The sequence below is a fragment of the Dreissena polymorpha genome, chromosome 1 (assembly GCF_020536995.1).
Source record: "Dreissena polymorpha isolate Duluth1 chromosome 1, UMN_Dpol_1.0, whole genome shotgun sequence".
NCBI lineage: Eukaryota > Metazoa > Mollusca > Bivalvia > Myida > Dreissenidae > Dreissena > Dreissena polymorpha.
Window position 1 is genome coordinate 40,491,394 of NC_068355.1, and position 15,981 is coordinate 40,507,374.

Sequence of the window (15,981 nt, forward strand, 5' to 3'; positions counted from 1 at the left end):
AGTACTGCGTTTTTAACGCTTTTTGAATAAGTAAAGTATAGATATTTTTAAACCAATAGATTTTTATTGAAGCACCGCATCAACACTGCAATGTATTGTTGTATTATAAATGGTACAGCCCAGTAAAATCGGGCTGACCATATTATAGCCATTTTTGGCTTCTTAAACGTAGAGTTTTATGTTAAGCAGTGTGCTCGGGCAATGGTTTCTAACCGAAGTCCCCAGGGTAAACAACCCCATAATGTGTGATGTGTAGACAGTAAAGGTCACAGTTTTCATCCAATCCTTATGAAATTTGGTGAGAATTTTTATCTTGATAAAATCTGGGTTGGGATTGTATTTGGGTCATCTGGGGTAAAAAACTAGGTCATTAGGTCAAAAACTAGGTCAAATAATAGAAATACCTTGTGTAGTCAATAGAGGTCGCAGTTTTTATATAATCTTTATGAAATTTGGTCGGAATGTTTATCTTGATGAAATCTGGGTTGGGATTGAATTTGGGTCATCTGAGGTCAAAAACTAGGTCACTAGGTCAAATAATAGAAAAACCTTGTGTAGACAATAGAGGTCACAGTTTTCATCTAATCTTTATGAAATTTGGTCAGAATGTGTATCTTGATGAAATCTGGGTTGGGATTGTATTTGGTTAGTCAGGTGAGCGATTCAGAGCCATCATGGCCCTTTGTTGTGTTTTTGGGTTTAAAGAAGGGATGGGAATGAATTCTGAAATCATATAAGAATATTCATTTTATTTGAATATATTCTAATAATTGAGTTGTATGAATATTAATAATATTTAAATCAAATATCCGAACTTAAAAACATCCAGAACAAATAGTTATGTACGACTGATCTTGTATGCATCTTTGAAGAAGTTATCCAGAACGTTATGTAAGTTTGAAATAATGGCTATCTAACTGACGAAAGATTAATGTTTTGCAAATAAATTTAATTATTTTAGCAACTGAAATCTTATGAGATAATCATGAAATCAATGTAAGTATTAAGCTTCTAACATGATTGGCTGTTTGTACATGTTTTAAGTAAGAATTACAGTAGTTGACACCAGCAAATGGAATCTAATGTGTTTGTACATGTATTTAGTAAGAATGACAGTAGTTGACACAAGCAAAGGGAATCTACTGCCTTAATTGGGAGACACAGTACATTAACACCGTGGCAAACTGACAACTCATCTTCTAGTCAAAAACACATACATCCTGCTGTATGCCAATTATCAAAACAATAATCCCATGAACTGATGACATCTGTTATCAAAAATTTTGACTTTCATTCTGCTCAAACTTTGAATGTGGATTGGTAGTTGTAGACACTAGTTATTACATAATATGTATTTTTAATGAAAATCAAATATTCAAATCAGAATTTTGTATTTTAATATTTAATGAGTTTTTGAATATTTTGATACTTAAATCCTGAATTAATGGCAAATGACCAATAACCAAGTAATTAAAAACAGAAGAAATTCAAAAGACAAGCCCAAATGAATTAAACTTTGGTCACAGTCTTGGAATGGTCAGTGGGGGGTTATACCGATTGAAGGGCGACCAAACCTAACCTTTGTCCAAGGTTAACAATAATTCACAAAATGTTATGGTTTTATTAATTACAAACCCCAATTCATTATTGTTCAAATCAAACTGCAACAAAGGAAAGTATGTTTAACTTTTTCCCACCCATAAACAAAGTGAAAATAGCTAAATGCCACCAGCATAAAACTAGACCAGCCTGTGAGTAACTCGTACTGTGTTCAGGACCTATCATGTTTTCCGGACATCAGTATCTTAGGATTGGCAATGGCGCCATTTTAAACTTTAGTCTAGGAAGAAAAGTGTTCAATTTATTTAAATTTTCTAAGGGACTACAAACATGTCAAAGTGCCCATCTGAGCTGTGGTATACCAATTGACCACTCAATGGTAAGATGAAAACAAAAGAAACAGAACTGCAACAACTTTAACGTAAACATTCTCTGTATCGCAGGACTATGATTTCTTTGCCACCGATGAGGATGAGCGGGTCAGCCATATGGCAGAGCTGGATAAGCTGGCAGAATTACTGGAACTGACAACGTATGTTAACAGTTTAATCCTATTTATTTATCTTGATTGCATCTCAAGCCTATTGATTATGTTAACACTTTGTATCTTGGGTAGAACAAGTAGTTGGTGTCTTTTGGGGGAGATCTAAAGAACTCATGATCTCCACGGTGGGAGTAACAACTTAGTTAGGGCGGCCCATTACAGTTGACCACGTATGAATGCACTTGTCTGCAAGGATTTATATATCAAATGTTGAGCTTTTTATGTCCCCCACTATAGTAGTGGGGGACATATTGTTTTTGCCCTGTCTGTTGGTTGGTTGGTCTGTTGGTCTGTTGGTTGGTTTGCGCCAACTTTAACATTTGCAATAACTTTTGCAATATTGAAGATAGCAACGTGATATTTGGCATGACTATGTATCTCATGGAGCTGCACATTTTGAGTGGTGAAAGCTCAAGGTCAAGGTCATCCTTCAAGGTCAAAGGTCAAATATATGGGTCAAAATCGCTAATTTAATGTACACTTTTGCAGTATTTCAATATTTAAGATAGCAACTTGATATTTGGCATGCATGTGTATCTCATGGAGCTGCACATTTTGAGTGGTGAAAGGTCAAGGTCATCCTTCAAGGTCAGAGGTCAAATATATGTGGCCAAAATCGCTCATTTTATGAGTACTTTTGCAATATTGAAGATAGCAACTTGATATTTGGCATGCATGTGTATCTCATGGAGTTGCACATTTTGAGTGGTGAAAGGTCAAGGTCATCCTTCAAGTTCAAATATATGGGTCAAAATTGCTCAAGTAATGTCACTTCTGCAATATTGAAGCTAGCAATTTTATATTTGAAATGCATGTGTATCTCATGGAGCTGCACACAATTTTAGTGGTGAAGGGTCAAGGTCATCCTTCAAGGTCAAACGTCATATAGGGGGACATTGTGTTTCACAAACACATCTTGTTTTATACTTACATCGAGTCAAACAGCCCAAGGCTAGTGAAATATCTCTTTGCTGGCTTAGTTATTAGAAGTTCTTATTAATTGACAGGTTTACCATGATTGCGTACTTATTTAGGCTAGTAAAAAGTTAACCTTTGTATCTAATACAGAAATGTGTTGCAGATTCAACTTTTTCATGCTCAATCCTCAGTATTTTTAATAAGAGTTTCAACAAAGTTGAACAACCCCGTTATGGGATTGAAGTATGATGGGCAAATGGCTTATGGTGAATAACTTAGGTCAAGGTCTTTGAGAAAAATTGAAAAATGTTTTACACTCAAGATCTTGTGTTTAAATAGGGGTACGGCACTGAAATTTTCTGTAGGCCGCTAACATGTAGACCTAGGTTTGCATTGCATTCAAGACTAGTCTTGTCTAGGTCTCTGTTACTTAAAAAAAATAAAAATAAAACGGGTGGGTTACAGGTAATAACTTTGAGTTTTCATGGACTTACTTTGATGAAACTTTGAACTTTTGGATTTTGCATGCAAACCAAACTTGGGATTGTATTTGTGGCTAGTTGGGTTAAGTTCAATGTGGCTGTTTCTGAATAATATATTAAATGGTTTCTACTCAGAAACATAAGTTTGGATGGAGGTTTTGCACTTTTGTATGTAGGAAGCTTACATGAAGCCCTTGCATCTAAAGTTTTGTAACCGCTTATTAAACAGAGATATAAAAAACAACATTGTAAAGAAAACTAGCAAGCCCAACAATAGATTTGAATTTTTACTTTGCAAAATTGAGTGATTTGAAAGTTCCTTTGTTATTAGGTTACAGACTTTGAACGAGTCTTTGAAATCAGGAGATAAAGAACAAGCAAAACAAGCTTTCTGTGCACAGGTACGTTGTCTTAGCTTACAGAAATTTAACTGTGGCTGTAGGAAAAGAAGCATTAATGAACTGTTTACAAAATGATGTTGTTTTAGTTTAAGTTGAACATTAGGTGTATTAATTTTTAATGAGCCTGCTTACTGAAAGCTGGACTTAGCGGTCACAATGGTTTAGTGTGTCTGCTTGAGGGTGTGCTTGTGTGCATCTAAGCTTGTCTGTACTGTAACTTTTATCCATCATGCTCTTAAAAATAACTTACCACCAATGACCATGAACAAAAGAGGATATCTCATACGTAGTATTCGTCTCCCCTACCATACAGGTCAAGGTCACTGTTTGAATCAAAAGGTCTGATAAGGTCAAACAGCTTGTCTGGGCTGTAATTCATCATGCGATTTTAAAGTAACTTACCACAAATGACAACCATGAGGAGACCATTGTTGCTTGTAAACCTTTCTCACTCTGTCAAAGGTCAAGGTCACACATATAGAAGAAAGGTACCGTAAAAACGCAGTCATAAGTCGAGATTTTTTACCTCCAAAATTTGACTAAAAAACCTGTATCGACTTATGAGGTGGTCCATGAAAAACAAAATGAAATTCCATGAAAAAAATAATGAAATTCGACGAAGATTGATCCCCGCGGCAATAGTTGTTGTTGTTGTATAAAAAAAAACGTTGATTTACGACTAACAAAACGTCGTATTTTTACTGATACTTACCAATTAATATAATCACAGTTTGCAATTACTCTTGTTTTTATTTTGATAATTTAATCCAAAGTCTTCATGTAAGCAGGTGTTGTTTTAATACTGTTCATGTAAACAAAGAATCAAGGACGTCATTTAAAGTCTCGCGAAAATTTGCAATATGTGTGAATCGACAGTTTGACGTCATCAAAGGAAACCCGTTTCCTGTCAAGAAGCCATAAAGAACACCTTTCTCGCCGACAAAATTGGATTCCTTTGTTTAGAGCGATATGCTTAACCAATCGCGTGTTTGTAACTCGCTTGCAATCGTCCCATTATGCTTGAGCACGTGTATAGCTCCGCCTTTGAAACTGTTTCAGAGAAAAAGGTGGTGTTAGCGGTCTCTTGGGTATGTCAATCATTGTTATAAAAACACGTTTTACCGAGACACTTATCAATTGTTTTGACACTCAGATTAAAAGTACAAAGATTGGATTACAGTGATAATATTGTTTCATCGGATTAAAAGCGGAAAATAGTTTGTGGATAATTACTAGCGTGGATTATTGAGTGCAACCATTTATAGTGTATAGTGACAGTGACTCGAGTTTCGAGGGATTTTAATGTGCTATGAAGGTAACATTCATCCGCCCATTAAATGTGTTGTGTATATTACAATGTTCATAAGATCGTATTGTTTAAAGTTTTCTATGTTGTTTTCTATGTGGTTGATTATGCTTTGCTTGTCTATATTGAAAAATTTTATTTTCCATTTCCACAATAAATCGTATTGAATATATTAAACGAAGTTTAGAATACATGTGTTGGCTTTGCCTACGTTCAACAGTTCCACAGTGACGTCGTGTGCAATGTATAGAATACTACCGCAACTTAATGTACATTTAAAATGGCGTCTGTTTATGAAATTCGTAAACAGAAAATTTCTGACTCGACTTATGAAGCTAACATACTCAAAATCTCCAATTTTGGTACCAAAGTATACCCCCCGACTTATGAGCCGGGTAGACTTATGACTGCGTTTTTACGGTAAATATGGCAATATAATAGATTGATTTGATGGAAACATTGTCATTTATCATTCAATTAACAAAAAATCACCCAAACAAATCACAATTAACCACCATGGAGAGAACGTTTGTTGCATGTAACACCTGTCTCTCTGCCTTAAAGTGACTATTTAAAGTAAAAGATCCAATCAGAACATAAAATAGCTTGTATGGGAAATATCTGTATCTTTCAGTTTGCAATGTTAAGTAAACATAATCACCATGAAAAGGAGGATGTGCAAGGTCCAGCTTGTGAAATAAGTACAGGCATTATTGAACACAGGCTCATCATGTTGCTGGCATGCATTTAGCTGGTAATAATAATGTATACAGTCAGTGCTTTAGCAAAGCCAGTACAACCAAATTAATTCACATATTTTTGTTATGCCTCCAGATCCAAAGATCGGGGGTATATTGTTTTTGGCCTGTCTGTCTGTCATTTATTCATTGCGTGTGTCCCAAAACTTTAACCTTGGTTAAAGTTTTGCAATAACTTTTGCGTTATTGAAGAAAGCAACTTGATATTTGGCATGCATGTGTATCTCATGGAGTTGCACATTTTGAGTGGTGAAAGGTCAAGGTCATCCTTCAAGGTCAGGGTCAAATATATGGCTTCAATGCGGCGCAGTAGTGGGCATTGTGTTTCTGACTAACACATCTCTTGTTAACTCTGGGAACAACCCAAGAAACTTATCGTACAAATACCTCTTGTTATTCTCTAAATTATAACCAGTTGTGTTCTGTTAGATCAAAGATCTGAATGCCAAACTGGAAGCAGAGAAACTGAAGCAGCTGGAAGACATGTCTGGAAAATCTGGGGGCGAAAAAGCTAGCAAGGGGGGTAAGCCATGGTCCGAGCAGGAGTTGCAGACCTTGATCAAGGGAGTGAATGTATTCCCAGCTGGAACCAAGGAAAGGTAACTGTGCTTGTGTAAGGAAAACAATAATTGAAATATTGTTAAAAACTAATACAAACTAATTAGAATTTACAATACTCATTGTAAAAAGCACAGAGGATTTTTATTGGAGCCACTCTGTCAATTTTTTGGTCAGGTCATTGTTGTTAAAAAAAATTAACCTCCATTTAAAAATCCACACTCATGCAAATTAAAGCCTTCAAAACAAACATCAGAACCACAACATTTCTCTCTAAACTTAAACCATAGTTAATTTAATCAGCATTCAAAATATTTATCATCTGAGTCCAGCCAATAGTTGGTATGAAATGTGATCAGTTTATTATGCCCCTGGATTTAATGATCGAGGGTATATTGTTTTTGACCTGTCTGTCTGTCATTGTATACACCTGCCACAAAACTTTAACATTGGTCATAATTTTTGCAATATTGATGATAGCAACTTGATATTTGGCATGCATGTGTATCTCATGGAGCTGCACATTTTGAGTGGTGAAAGGTCAAGGTCATTCTTCAAAGTCAAAGGTCAAATATATGGCTTCAAAGCGGCGCAGTAGTGGGCATTGTCTTTCACAAACACAGCTCTTGTTTATCCTACTCCTACATTTCTAAAGCGATTAAATGAAAACTTAAAGTTTGTCATTACCAGAACACTTTATATCACCAGTGAGCTGCACATTCCTGGGTTATTTGCCCTTGAGCAAAGCCAACAAAGATGTGTGCAGGGTTATTAGTCATATTTGGGACATGGCTCTAGTTTCCCAAGCCTTATGTTTTTGTGCTTAATGCAGTGATATACTAAAAAAAATATTTGTTATTATTGTTATTACTACACCAGAACATGAAGGATGTATATTGGAGTCACTCATTTTGTAAGTCAGTCTGTCTGTGTACAATAACATACATTTGCGGAGAACTCTTCTTTTTCAAGCAATCGTTTTAAAACTTAATATGTTATCACCATGAAGTGCAAATGTACAAGAGACTTTTCATCCACAATGAACCTTGCATTCCAAAGTTATCTGCCTTTGAAAATAGCAGACAAAGCGGTGCAGGGATTATAAGCGATAATTACGACATAGATGTAGAAAAAAAGATGTATAATTAAGTCAACAGAAATAACATTATATTGTCGTATTTAATAAGACATGGAGTAAAATTTCATCCTCTTATTTTGCATTTTTCAGATGGGAGGTGATAGCAAACTTCATCAAGCAGCATGTGTCGGGAAGCGACAAAAATGCAAAGGATGTACTTGCTAAGGCTAAAGAACTGCAGAAAAATGGTAGTACAAATAGTTCTTGGTGAGGTATTGACAGTATAAACTGACCAAAACTTTTTTCCATTTATGGTTAAGTGAATTATTGTTCGAAGAGTTGTAAACACCCACACATAAATTTTTTTTATCTGGTCTTCTCAACATACTATATAATGTTAACATTGTAATTTGATTTGAAGAACTGGCTTTTTTAAGTATTTAAATCTTTTCATACCTTGAGCAAATGTTTTTCATTGAGAAAATGCTTTTTTGGTAAACTGTTTAAGAAAAGAAAGTGTACTGGTCATATTTTATCTATACAACCACTTAATTGTACCCTACTGATGAAACCGGAAGGGACTTATGGTTAGCACTTTGTGTGTCCGTCAGTCAGTCTGTCATACTTTTTTGGATCCTGCGATAACTAAAAGTTCTTCATATTTTTTCATGAAACTTGAAACATGGATAGATGGCAATATGGAGATTATGCATGTCATTTCAATTTGTTCCTACATCAAAAATTCTCATGCTGTGGCAACAAATAAAAGAATATTCTGACAATGGTGGATTTTCACCGGTAGGGGACCATATTGCTTGACAATAGCCTTGTTGTAAGTGTGATCAGTCTAAGTCAGGTGTCCATCATTATAAACTTTAAGCTCTTTTCCACTATAGAGACCACAATTTTCTTCCAATCTTTGTCAGAATATTTACAGGGGTATCTTGGTTATATCAAGATCGACGTTGAATCTGATTTCAGTGCATCCTTAACACTAGGTCAACATGTTAAATCTTGGAAAAACCTCACTACTACTTAAGAAGCCACATTTAAGACTCAATCTTGCTGAAACTTGAAAAGTTCAAATCTGGACAATATTTTGTACTCAATCTTCATGAAACTGTGTCGGAATCGGAATGTTTATTTTGTCATTATCTAGGTTGATTCAATTCAAATCTAGATCATGTTAATAAAACAAACTATGTTACCTCGTCAAATCTTATAAAAAACATGTTATTTTTCTGGAGGCAACATTTATGACTCAATCTTGATGAAACTTGTTTGTAATGTTTATGTTCACAAAAGGCTTTGAACAAATCTGAGTCATATGATTGTTACCAGGTTAAATCTTAGAATAACCTTGTTACCATTAAAGAGGCATTATTAACCCTTTGCATGCTAGGAAATTTGTTGTCTGCTAAAATGTCCTCTGCTGAATTTCTAAAATTAGCATTTTCTTCGATTTTTTTCGAAGAATGCTATCAAAATAGCCATTGGGCCTAGGGCTACCAAATTTGGTGTGTAGTGACTTCTTATAGTCCTCTACCAAGTTTGTTCAAATTATGCCCCTGGTGTCAAATTTGATCCTGTCCATAACCATCGGGCCTAGGGCTATCAAATTTGGTATGTAGTGACATCTAATATTCCTCTACCAAACTTGTTCAAATTTTATCCCTGGGGTCAATTTTGACCCTGCCCCGGGGTCACAAAATTGAACATTTGCTTATATAATGCTTTTTTTGTGAATTTTTTTTGTCCATAACCATTAGGCATAGGGCTACACAATTTGGTATGTAGTGACATTGTATAGTCCTCTACTTAGTTTGTTCAAATTATGCCCCAGGGGTCACAAAATCGATTATATGCTTATATAGTGCCTATTTTGTGAAAACTTTAAAAATTCTCTTGTTCTTAACCACAAGGCATAGGGCTACCAAATTTGGTATGTAGTGACATCTAATAGTTATCTACCAAGTTTGTTCAATTTATGCCCCTTAGGTCAAATTTGACCCTGCCTGGGGGGGGGGGGTCACAAAATTGAACCTACACTTATATGGGGCCTATTTTGTGAAAACTTTAAAAATCTTGTTGTCCATAACCATTGGACCTAGGGCTACCAAATTTGGTATGTAGTGACATCTTATAAACCTCTTCCAAATTTGTTCAAATAATGCCTCTGGGGTCAACTTTGACCCTGCCCCGGGGTCACAAAATTGAATAAACGCTTATAAAGGGCCTATTATGTGATTTTTTTTAAATCATCTTGTCGAAAACCATTCAGACTATGTCTACCTAATTTGGTATGCAGTAACATCTTATAGTTCTCTACCAAGTTTGTTCAAAATATGCCCTTTGGGTCAAATTTTACCCTGACCTGCGGGTCACAAAATTGAACATTATATACGCTTATATCTTGCTTATTTTGTAAAAATATTATTGTCCTTAACTCTAGGACCTAGGGCTACCACATTTTGTATGTAGTGAGATATAGTAGTCCTCTACAAAGTTTGCTCAAATTATGCCCCTGGGGTTAAATTTGACCCAGCCCAGGGGCTCATAAAAGTGTACATGTGCTTAAATAGGGCCTATATTTAAGTATTTGCACATGCCGAGAATATTTGTTTCAGCCTTTTTTTCAGCAGTGGAGCGATACAGGGCCATCATCTCTTGTTCACAATTCTAGTAGTCATTATCTTAATAAACAGCTGGGTCAATAAATTAATGGAAAGTTGCTTTCCATTAATTGTTATCAGTACATTCCGGTAAGGGTAAGGGCCAGATAGAGTTCAAGCCATTGAGCGAAATTGCAGATGTAATCGACACTCATTCATGGGGCATTGTTCTTTTATGATACTGATGTATACATGGATAACATACCGCTATATGTGTTGCGCTCTAATGAAATCAGTTAGAACAATGGTTTCATGTGACAAAAATCAATCTAGCCTTGTAATTGTTATTCTCTTTCATGACACTATGAGGTTCAGCTCATTGTCCTGTGTTAAAGGAACACTATTACACCATCTGGTATTTGAACAAATAAAGGCCCTTAATGAAAAAGACTGTAGCAACTTAAATGATAACAAGGGCTGTTTGTAAAACATGCATGCCCCCCATATGGGCTGTCCGTTGTAGTGGCAGCCATTGTGTGAATACGATTTTTGTCACTGTGACCTTGAACTTTGTCCTATTGACCTGTAAATCAATAGGGGTCATCTGCGGGTCACGATCAAGGTACCTATGAAGTGTCATGATCCTAGGCAAAAGCGTTCTTGAGTTATCATCCGAAAATCATTTTACTATTTCGGGTCACTGTGACCTTGACCTTTGACCTTTTGACCTCAAAATCAATAGGGGTCATCTGCAAGTCATGATCAATCTACCTATGAAGTTTCATGATCCTAGGTGTATGCGTTATTGAGTTATCATCCGAAAACCATTTTACTATTTCGGGTCACCGTGACCTTGACCTTTGACCTAGTGACCTCAAAATCAATAGGGGTCATCTGCGAGTCATGATCAATCTACCCATGAAGTTTCATGATCCTAGGCGTATGCGTTCTTGAGTTATCATCCGGAAACCATTTTACTATTTCGGGTCACCGTGACCTTGACCTTTGACCTAGTGACCTCAAAATCAATAGGGGTCATCTGCGAGTCATGATCAATGTACCTATGAAGTTTCATGATCCTAGGCCCAAGCGTTCTTGAGTTATCGTCTGACAACCACCTGGTGGACGGACCGACAGACCGGCAGACCGACAGACAGACCGACAGACCGACATGAGCAAAGCAATATACCCCCTCTTCTTCGAAGGGGGGCATAAATATAAACGTGTCATTTATGCATTCATGGTCTGAAAAGCAAAAATGTAAGCATTCTTGACCTCAAACAGTACCTTAACAAATGTTTTTTTCAATTAAAAAAAAAAAATTAAGCTATGGTATGACATGTGAATCAAAACTTCAAGAATGTTGTGTTTTTTATCTTTGGAAATTACATATTTGCGAGATACTTAGTGTAAACAGTTTCTGCTCATGATAACAAATCTTTGTCTGGTACATCTATTGGGTCTAGTTAGTTCTTTGTTTATATTGTAAATAATTAAGAAGCAAGTCACAATGAAATGGGCCTCTTTTATCTTAGACATGTTGAAAAAAATCATTTTGAATTGAAAATTGTATGATTGTCTTAGAAAATTGATCAAGGCTTAATTAATTGAAGTTCACATTATTAACAAACAAAAGCAATTAGAAGGGAACTTGGATATTGTAAGTTGGATTTTTGTTTGACAATAATCATAACCTTAATGACATTGATGTCAATGTCTATCAAATAGCATGTAATACAAAAATGTATTGTAGTTGTATTAGATAATTAAATTGTTACATAATAATTGTATCGCTTTCAAGCTCCCCATAGTTTGTGTTATCATAGTGAATCCCTGGAATTTTCATTTGTTAATTGGTATTGTGCAGAACAAGAGCATTCCTGAATGATCAAATACAAACAACAGATTTTTATCCCACGCCATAGGCGAAGGGATATTGTTTTGGCGTTGTCCGTCCATCCGTCCGTCCGTCTTTCCGTCCGTCTGTCGGTCCAATCGGCACGTTTGTGTCCAGAGCCATATCTTGGAAGTGCTTTGGGGGATTTCCTTGAAACTTGGTATGAGTATATATATGGATAAGAGGATGATGCACGCCAAATGGCATTGTACACCATCAGATAATAACCGAGTTATGGCCCTTTGTATCTTGAAAAAATGCTTTTTTTGTGTGTCCGGAGCCATATCTTGGAAGTGCTTTGACCGATTTCATTGAAACTTGGTATGAGTATATATATGGATAAGAGGATGATGCATGTTGGTGTTGTCCATCCGTCAAGAAAACTTTTGTGTCCAGAAGTATGATGGCGGGGGATATCAATTCAACAAATTTGCTTGTTTTATTGGATGGCAGCTTATAATTGCCTAAACTATAGGAGGAAATTACAGAGATTGACTTCATCAATAAGTTCAACAATTATTTCATTTTATCTTTCCCTTTCTAGACCTTGCTTTGAAGTCTCAGGCCTCGGAGAATGCGTTCCAGAACTTCAACAAGCAGTCCAAACGGGACACTGTGGCTCAACCCAAGGAAGGGGTCCTCAGCGAGAGAATGGAATGTAGGCTAAATATGTTTGTCAGGGTTTAATGATAAATAATTTTATGTTCATTGTTTATTTTTATTAACAATTAGGCAACTAAGAAGCTGTGATGAAGCTAAGGAATTCAACCACTTAGGCAAGTAAGTTGTTTAATAACCACAGATCTGGAAAATGATTATTGGTTAGTAAAATCAATATTGTTAAAATTATTTCAATTCTATGGGTATCCCTCAAATTTTAAAGCCAAAATAAAGAACTTTGTATGTATATTTTGCATAATTTATTTGGAAATTCAGCAACATTAGTTCCCTTCACAAAAATGTGATTTAATTTGCATAAAAGTATCTGTTTTGGTCTAGTAGTTTTTGTCCATTTAATGTGTATTTTTGGAACATGTTTCCTTCGTAAATACAATACATTAAAAGAGTAATTCACCTTTTGAAAAAAACTGTTTACCATAAACAAAGTATGCGTAAGTACATTTAAATGTGTTTAAACTTTAATAATTGGTTCCCAGCTGTGGTCGAGCAGCAGATCCGGGAGATGGGTACCAACCCTGCCCCGTGGACGACAGATGAGCAGAAACTCCTGGAGCAGGCGCTGAAAACATTTCCCGCCAGTACTGCAGACAGATGGGAGAGAATAGCAGAGGCTGTACCCACCCGCAGCAAGAAGGACTGCATGATGAGATACAAGGTACTAGTATTGGGGAAAATCATGGGAGCAGCGTAATGGGAAAACTGGTTTTAAAGACTTTGCGAAGTGTCCTCCCATATAGCCTGTGCAGTCCGCACAGGCTAATCAGGGACAACACTTTCTGCCTATGTTTGATTTTCTTGACAAGAGACCACCTTTAAATAAAAAATTCCTTAAAAGCTTGGAGTGTCGTCCCTTATTAGCCTGTGAAGACTGCACAGGCTAATCTGGGATAACACTTAATGCAAATGCATTGAAACACTTTTTCCCAGAATGAGGGACATATAACATAAATTCAAATTGATAATGGGACATGTTAAGACATTATTTATGTGTTTGGATTTTATTGTCATTAGATATATGTTTTCTGGATATTTTTTTTTCTAGTCAAGGGGAACTGATTCACAGTTTTAAGGAAATGCATTTAATGAATGTGCCAGTTTTGTGTTTGTTTTGTTTTTTGTATATTTTGACTTATGGTTTGCGCTCCGTCTGTCCGTCACACTTTTCTGGATCCTGAGATAACTTTGAAAGTTCTTAATATTTTTTCATGAAACTTGGAACATGGATAGATGGCAATATGGACATTATGCACGTCATTTCATTTTGTTCCTACGTCAAAAATTTTGGTTGCTATGGCAACAAATAGACTAGAAATACTGCTGAAAATGGTGGTTTTCTGGATCCTGCGACAACTTTAAAAGTTCTTAGTATTTTTTCATGAAACTTGGAACATGGATAGATGGCAATATGGACATTATGCACATCATTTCATTTTGTTTCTACGTCAAAAATTGTGGTTGCTATGGCAACCAAAAATAATAATAATCTGGAAATGGTGGAAATTCTGACAATGGTGGAGCCGGTAGGGACCATATTGTTTGACAATAGCCTTGTAAGTCCCCTACCGGTTTCACCGGAGGGGACTTATGGTTTTGTGTCCGTCAGTCCGTAAGTCCGTCACACTTTTCTGGATCCTGGGATAACTCTAAAAGTTCTTAATATTTTTTCATGAAACTTGGAATATAGATAGATGACAATATGGACATTATGCACGTCATTTCATTTTGTTCCTACGTCAAAAATTGTGGTTGCTATGGCAACAAATAGACTAGAAATACTGCTGAAAATGGTGTTTTTTTCTGGATCCTGCGATAACTCTAAAAGTTCTTAATATTTTTTCATGAAACTTGGAATATGGATAGATGGCAATATGGACATTATGCACGACATTTCATTTTGTTCCTACGTCAAAAATTGTGGTTGCTATGGCAACAAATAGACTAGAAATACTGCTGAAAATGGTGTTTTTTTCTGGATCCTGTGATAACTCTAAAAGTTTTTAATATTTTTTCATGAAACTTGGAATATGGATAGATGGCAATATGGACATTATGCACGTCATTTCATTTTGTTCCTACGTCAAAAATTGTGGTTGCTATGGCAACAAATAGACTAGAAATACTGCTGAAAATGGTGTTTTTTTCTGGATCCTGTGATAACTCTAAAAGTTCTTAATATTTTTTCATGAAACTTGGAATATGGATAGATGGCAATAAGGACATTATGCACATCATTTCATTTTGTTCCTACGTCAAAAATTGTGGTTGCTATGGCAACAAATGGACTAGAAATACTGATGAAAATGGTGTTATTTTCTGGATCCTGCGATAACTTTAAAAGTTCTGAATATTTTGTTTATGAAACTTGAAACATGAATAGATGGCAATATGGACATTATGCACGTCATTTAATTTTGTTCCTACGTTAAAATTTCTGGTTGCTATGGCAACAAATAGACTAGAAATACTGCTGAAAATGGTGTTTTTTTCTCGATCCTGCGATAACTTTAAAAGTTCTTAATATTTTTTTCATGAAACTTGAAACATGGATAGATGGAAATACGGACATTATGCACGTCATTTAATTTTGTTCCTACGTCAAAAATTCTGGTTGCTATGGCAACAAATGGACTAGAAATACTGCTGAAAATGGTGGTTTTCTGGATCCTGCGATAACTTTAAAAGTTCTTAATATTTTTTCATGAAACTTGGAACATGGAAAGATGGCAATATGGACATTATGCACGTCATTTCATTTTGTTCCTACGTCTAAAATTATGGTTGCTATGGCAACAAATAGACTAGAAATACTGCTGAAAATGGTGTTTTTCTGGATCCTGCGATAACTTTTAAATTTCTTTATATTTTTTCATGAAACTTGGAACATGGATATATGGCAATATGGACATTATGCACGTCATTTCATTTTGTCCCTACGTCAAAAAATGGTGGAGCCGGTAGGGGACTTTTATTGCTTGGCAATAGTCTTGTTTTTTATGGTATGAAACAAATTAGGTGTCACTTTATTCTTCCATTTATGTGCTATTAGTTGTCTAGTTTTTGTCCCCTACCGGTTTCACCGGAGGTGACTTATGGTTTTCGCTCCGTCTGTCAGTCTGTCTGTCATTCTGTCCGTCACACTTTTCTGGATCCTGCAATTATTTTACAAGTTCTTAATATTTTTTCATG

The 15,981-nt window shown here is 35.7% G+C and overlaps 2 protein-coding genes across 17 annotated transcripts in view; one reads left to right on the forward strand and one right to left on the reverse strand.

Annotated features, from left to right (window-relative positions):
- LOC127877921 (uncharacterized) overlaps positions 1–15,981 on the reverse strand; it is a 219,059-nt gene that overhangs the window by 76,514 nt on the left and 126,564 nt on the right.
- LOC127877682 (dnaJ homolog subfamily C member 2-like) overlaps positions 1–15,981 on the forward strand; it is a 242,849-nt gene that overhangs the window by 39,481 nt on the left and 187,387 nt on the right. Inside the window, exons 12-17 of one of the 16 annotated variants that reach the window (XM_052423796.1) lie at positions 2,004–2,092; positions 3,836–3,905; positions 6,399–6,568; positions 7,756–7,853; positions 12,659–12,772; positions 13,272–13,450. The exons of 10 other annotated variants lie outside the window; for them this stretch is intronic. In XM_052423796.1, the coding sequence (XP_052279756.1) occupies positions 2,004–2,092; positions 3,836–3,905; positions 6,399–6,568; positions 7,756–7,853; positions 12,659–12,772; positions 13,272–13,450 (720 nt within the window). The remainder of the gene's footprint in view (positions 1–2,003; positions 2,093–3,835; positions 3,906–6,398; positions 6,569–7,755; positions 7,854–12,658; positions 12,773–13,271; positions 13,451–15,981) is intronic. 5 more of the 16 variants (XM_052423908.1, XM_052423898.1, XM_052423850.1 and 2 more) reach the window with 5 other exon arrangements.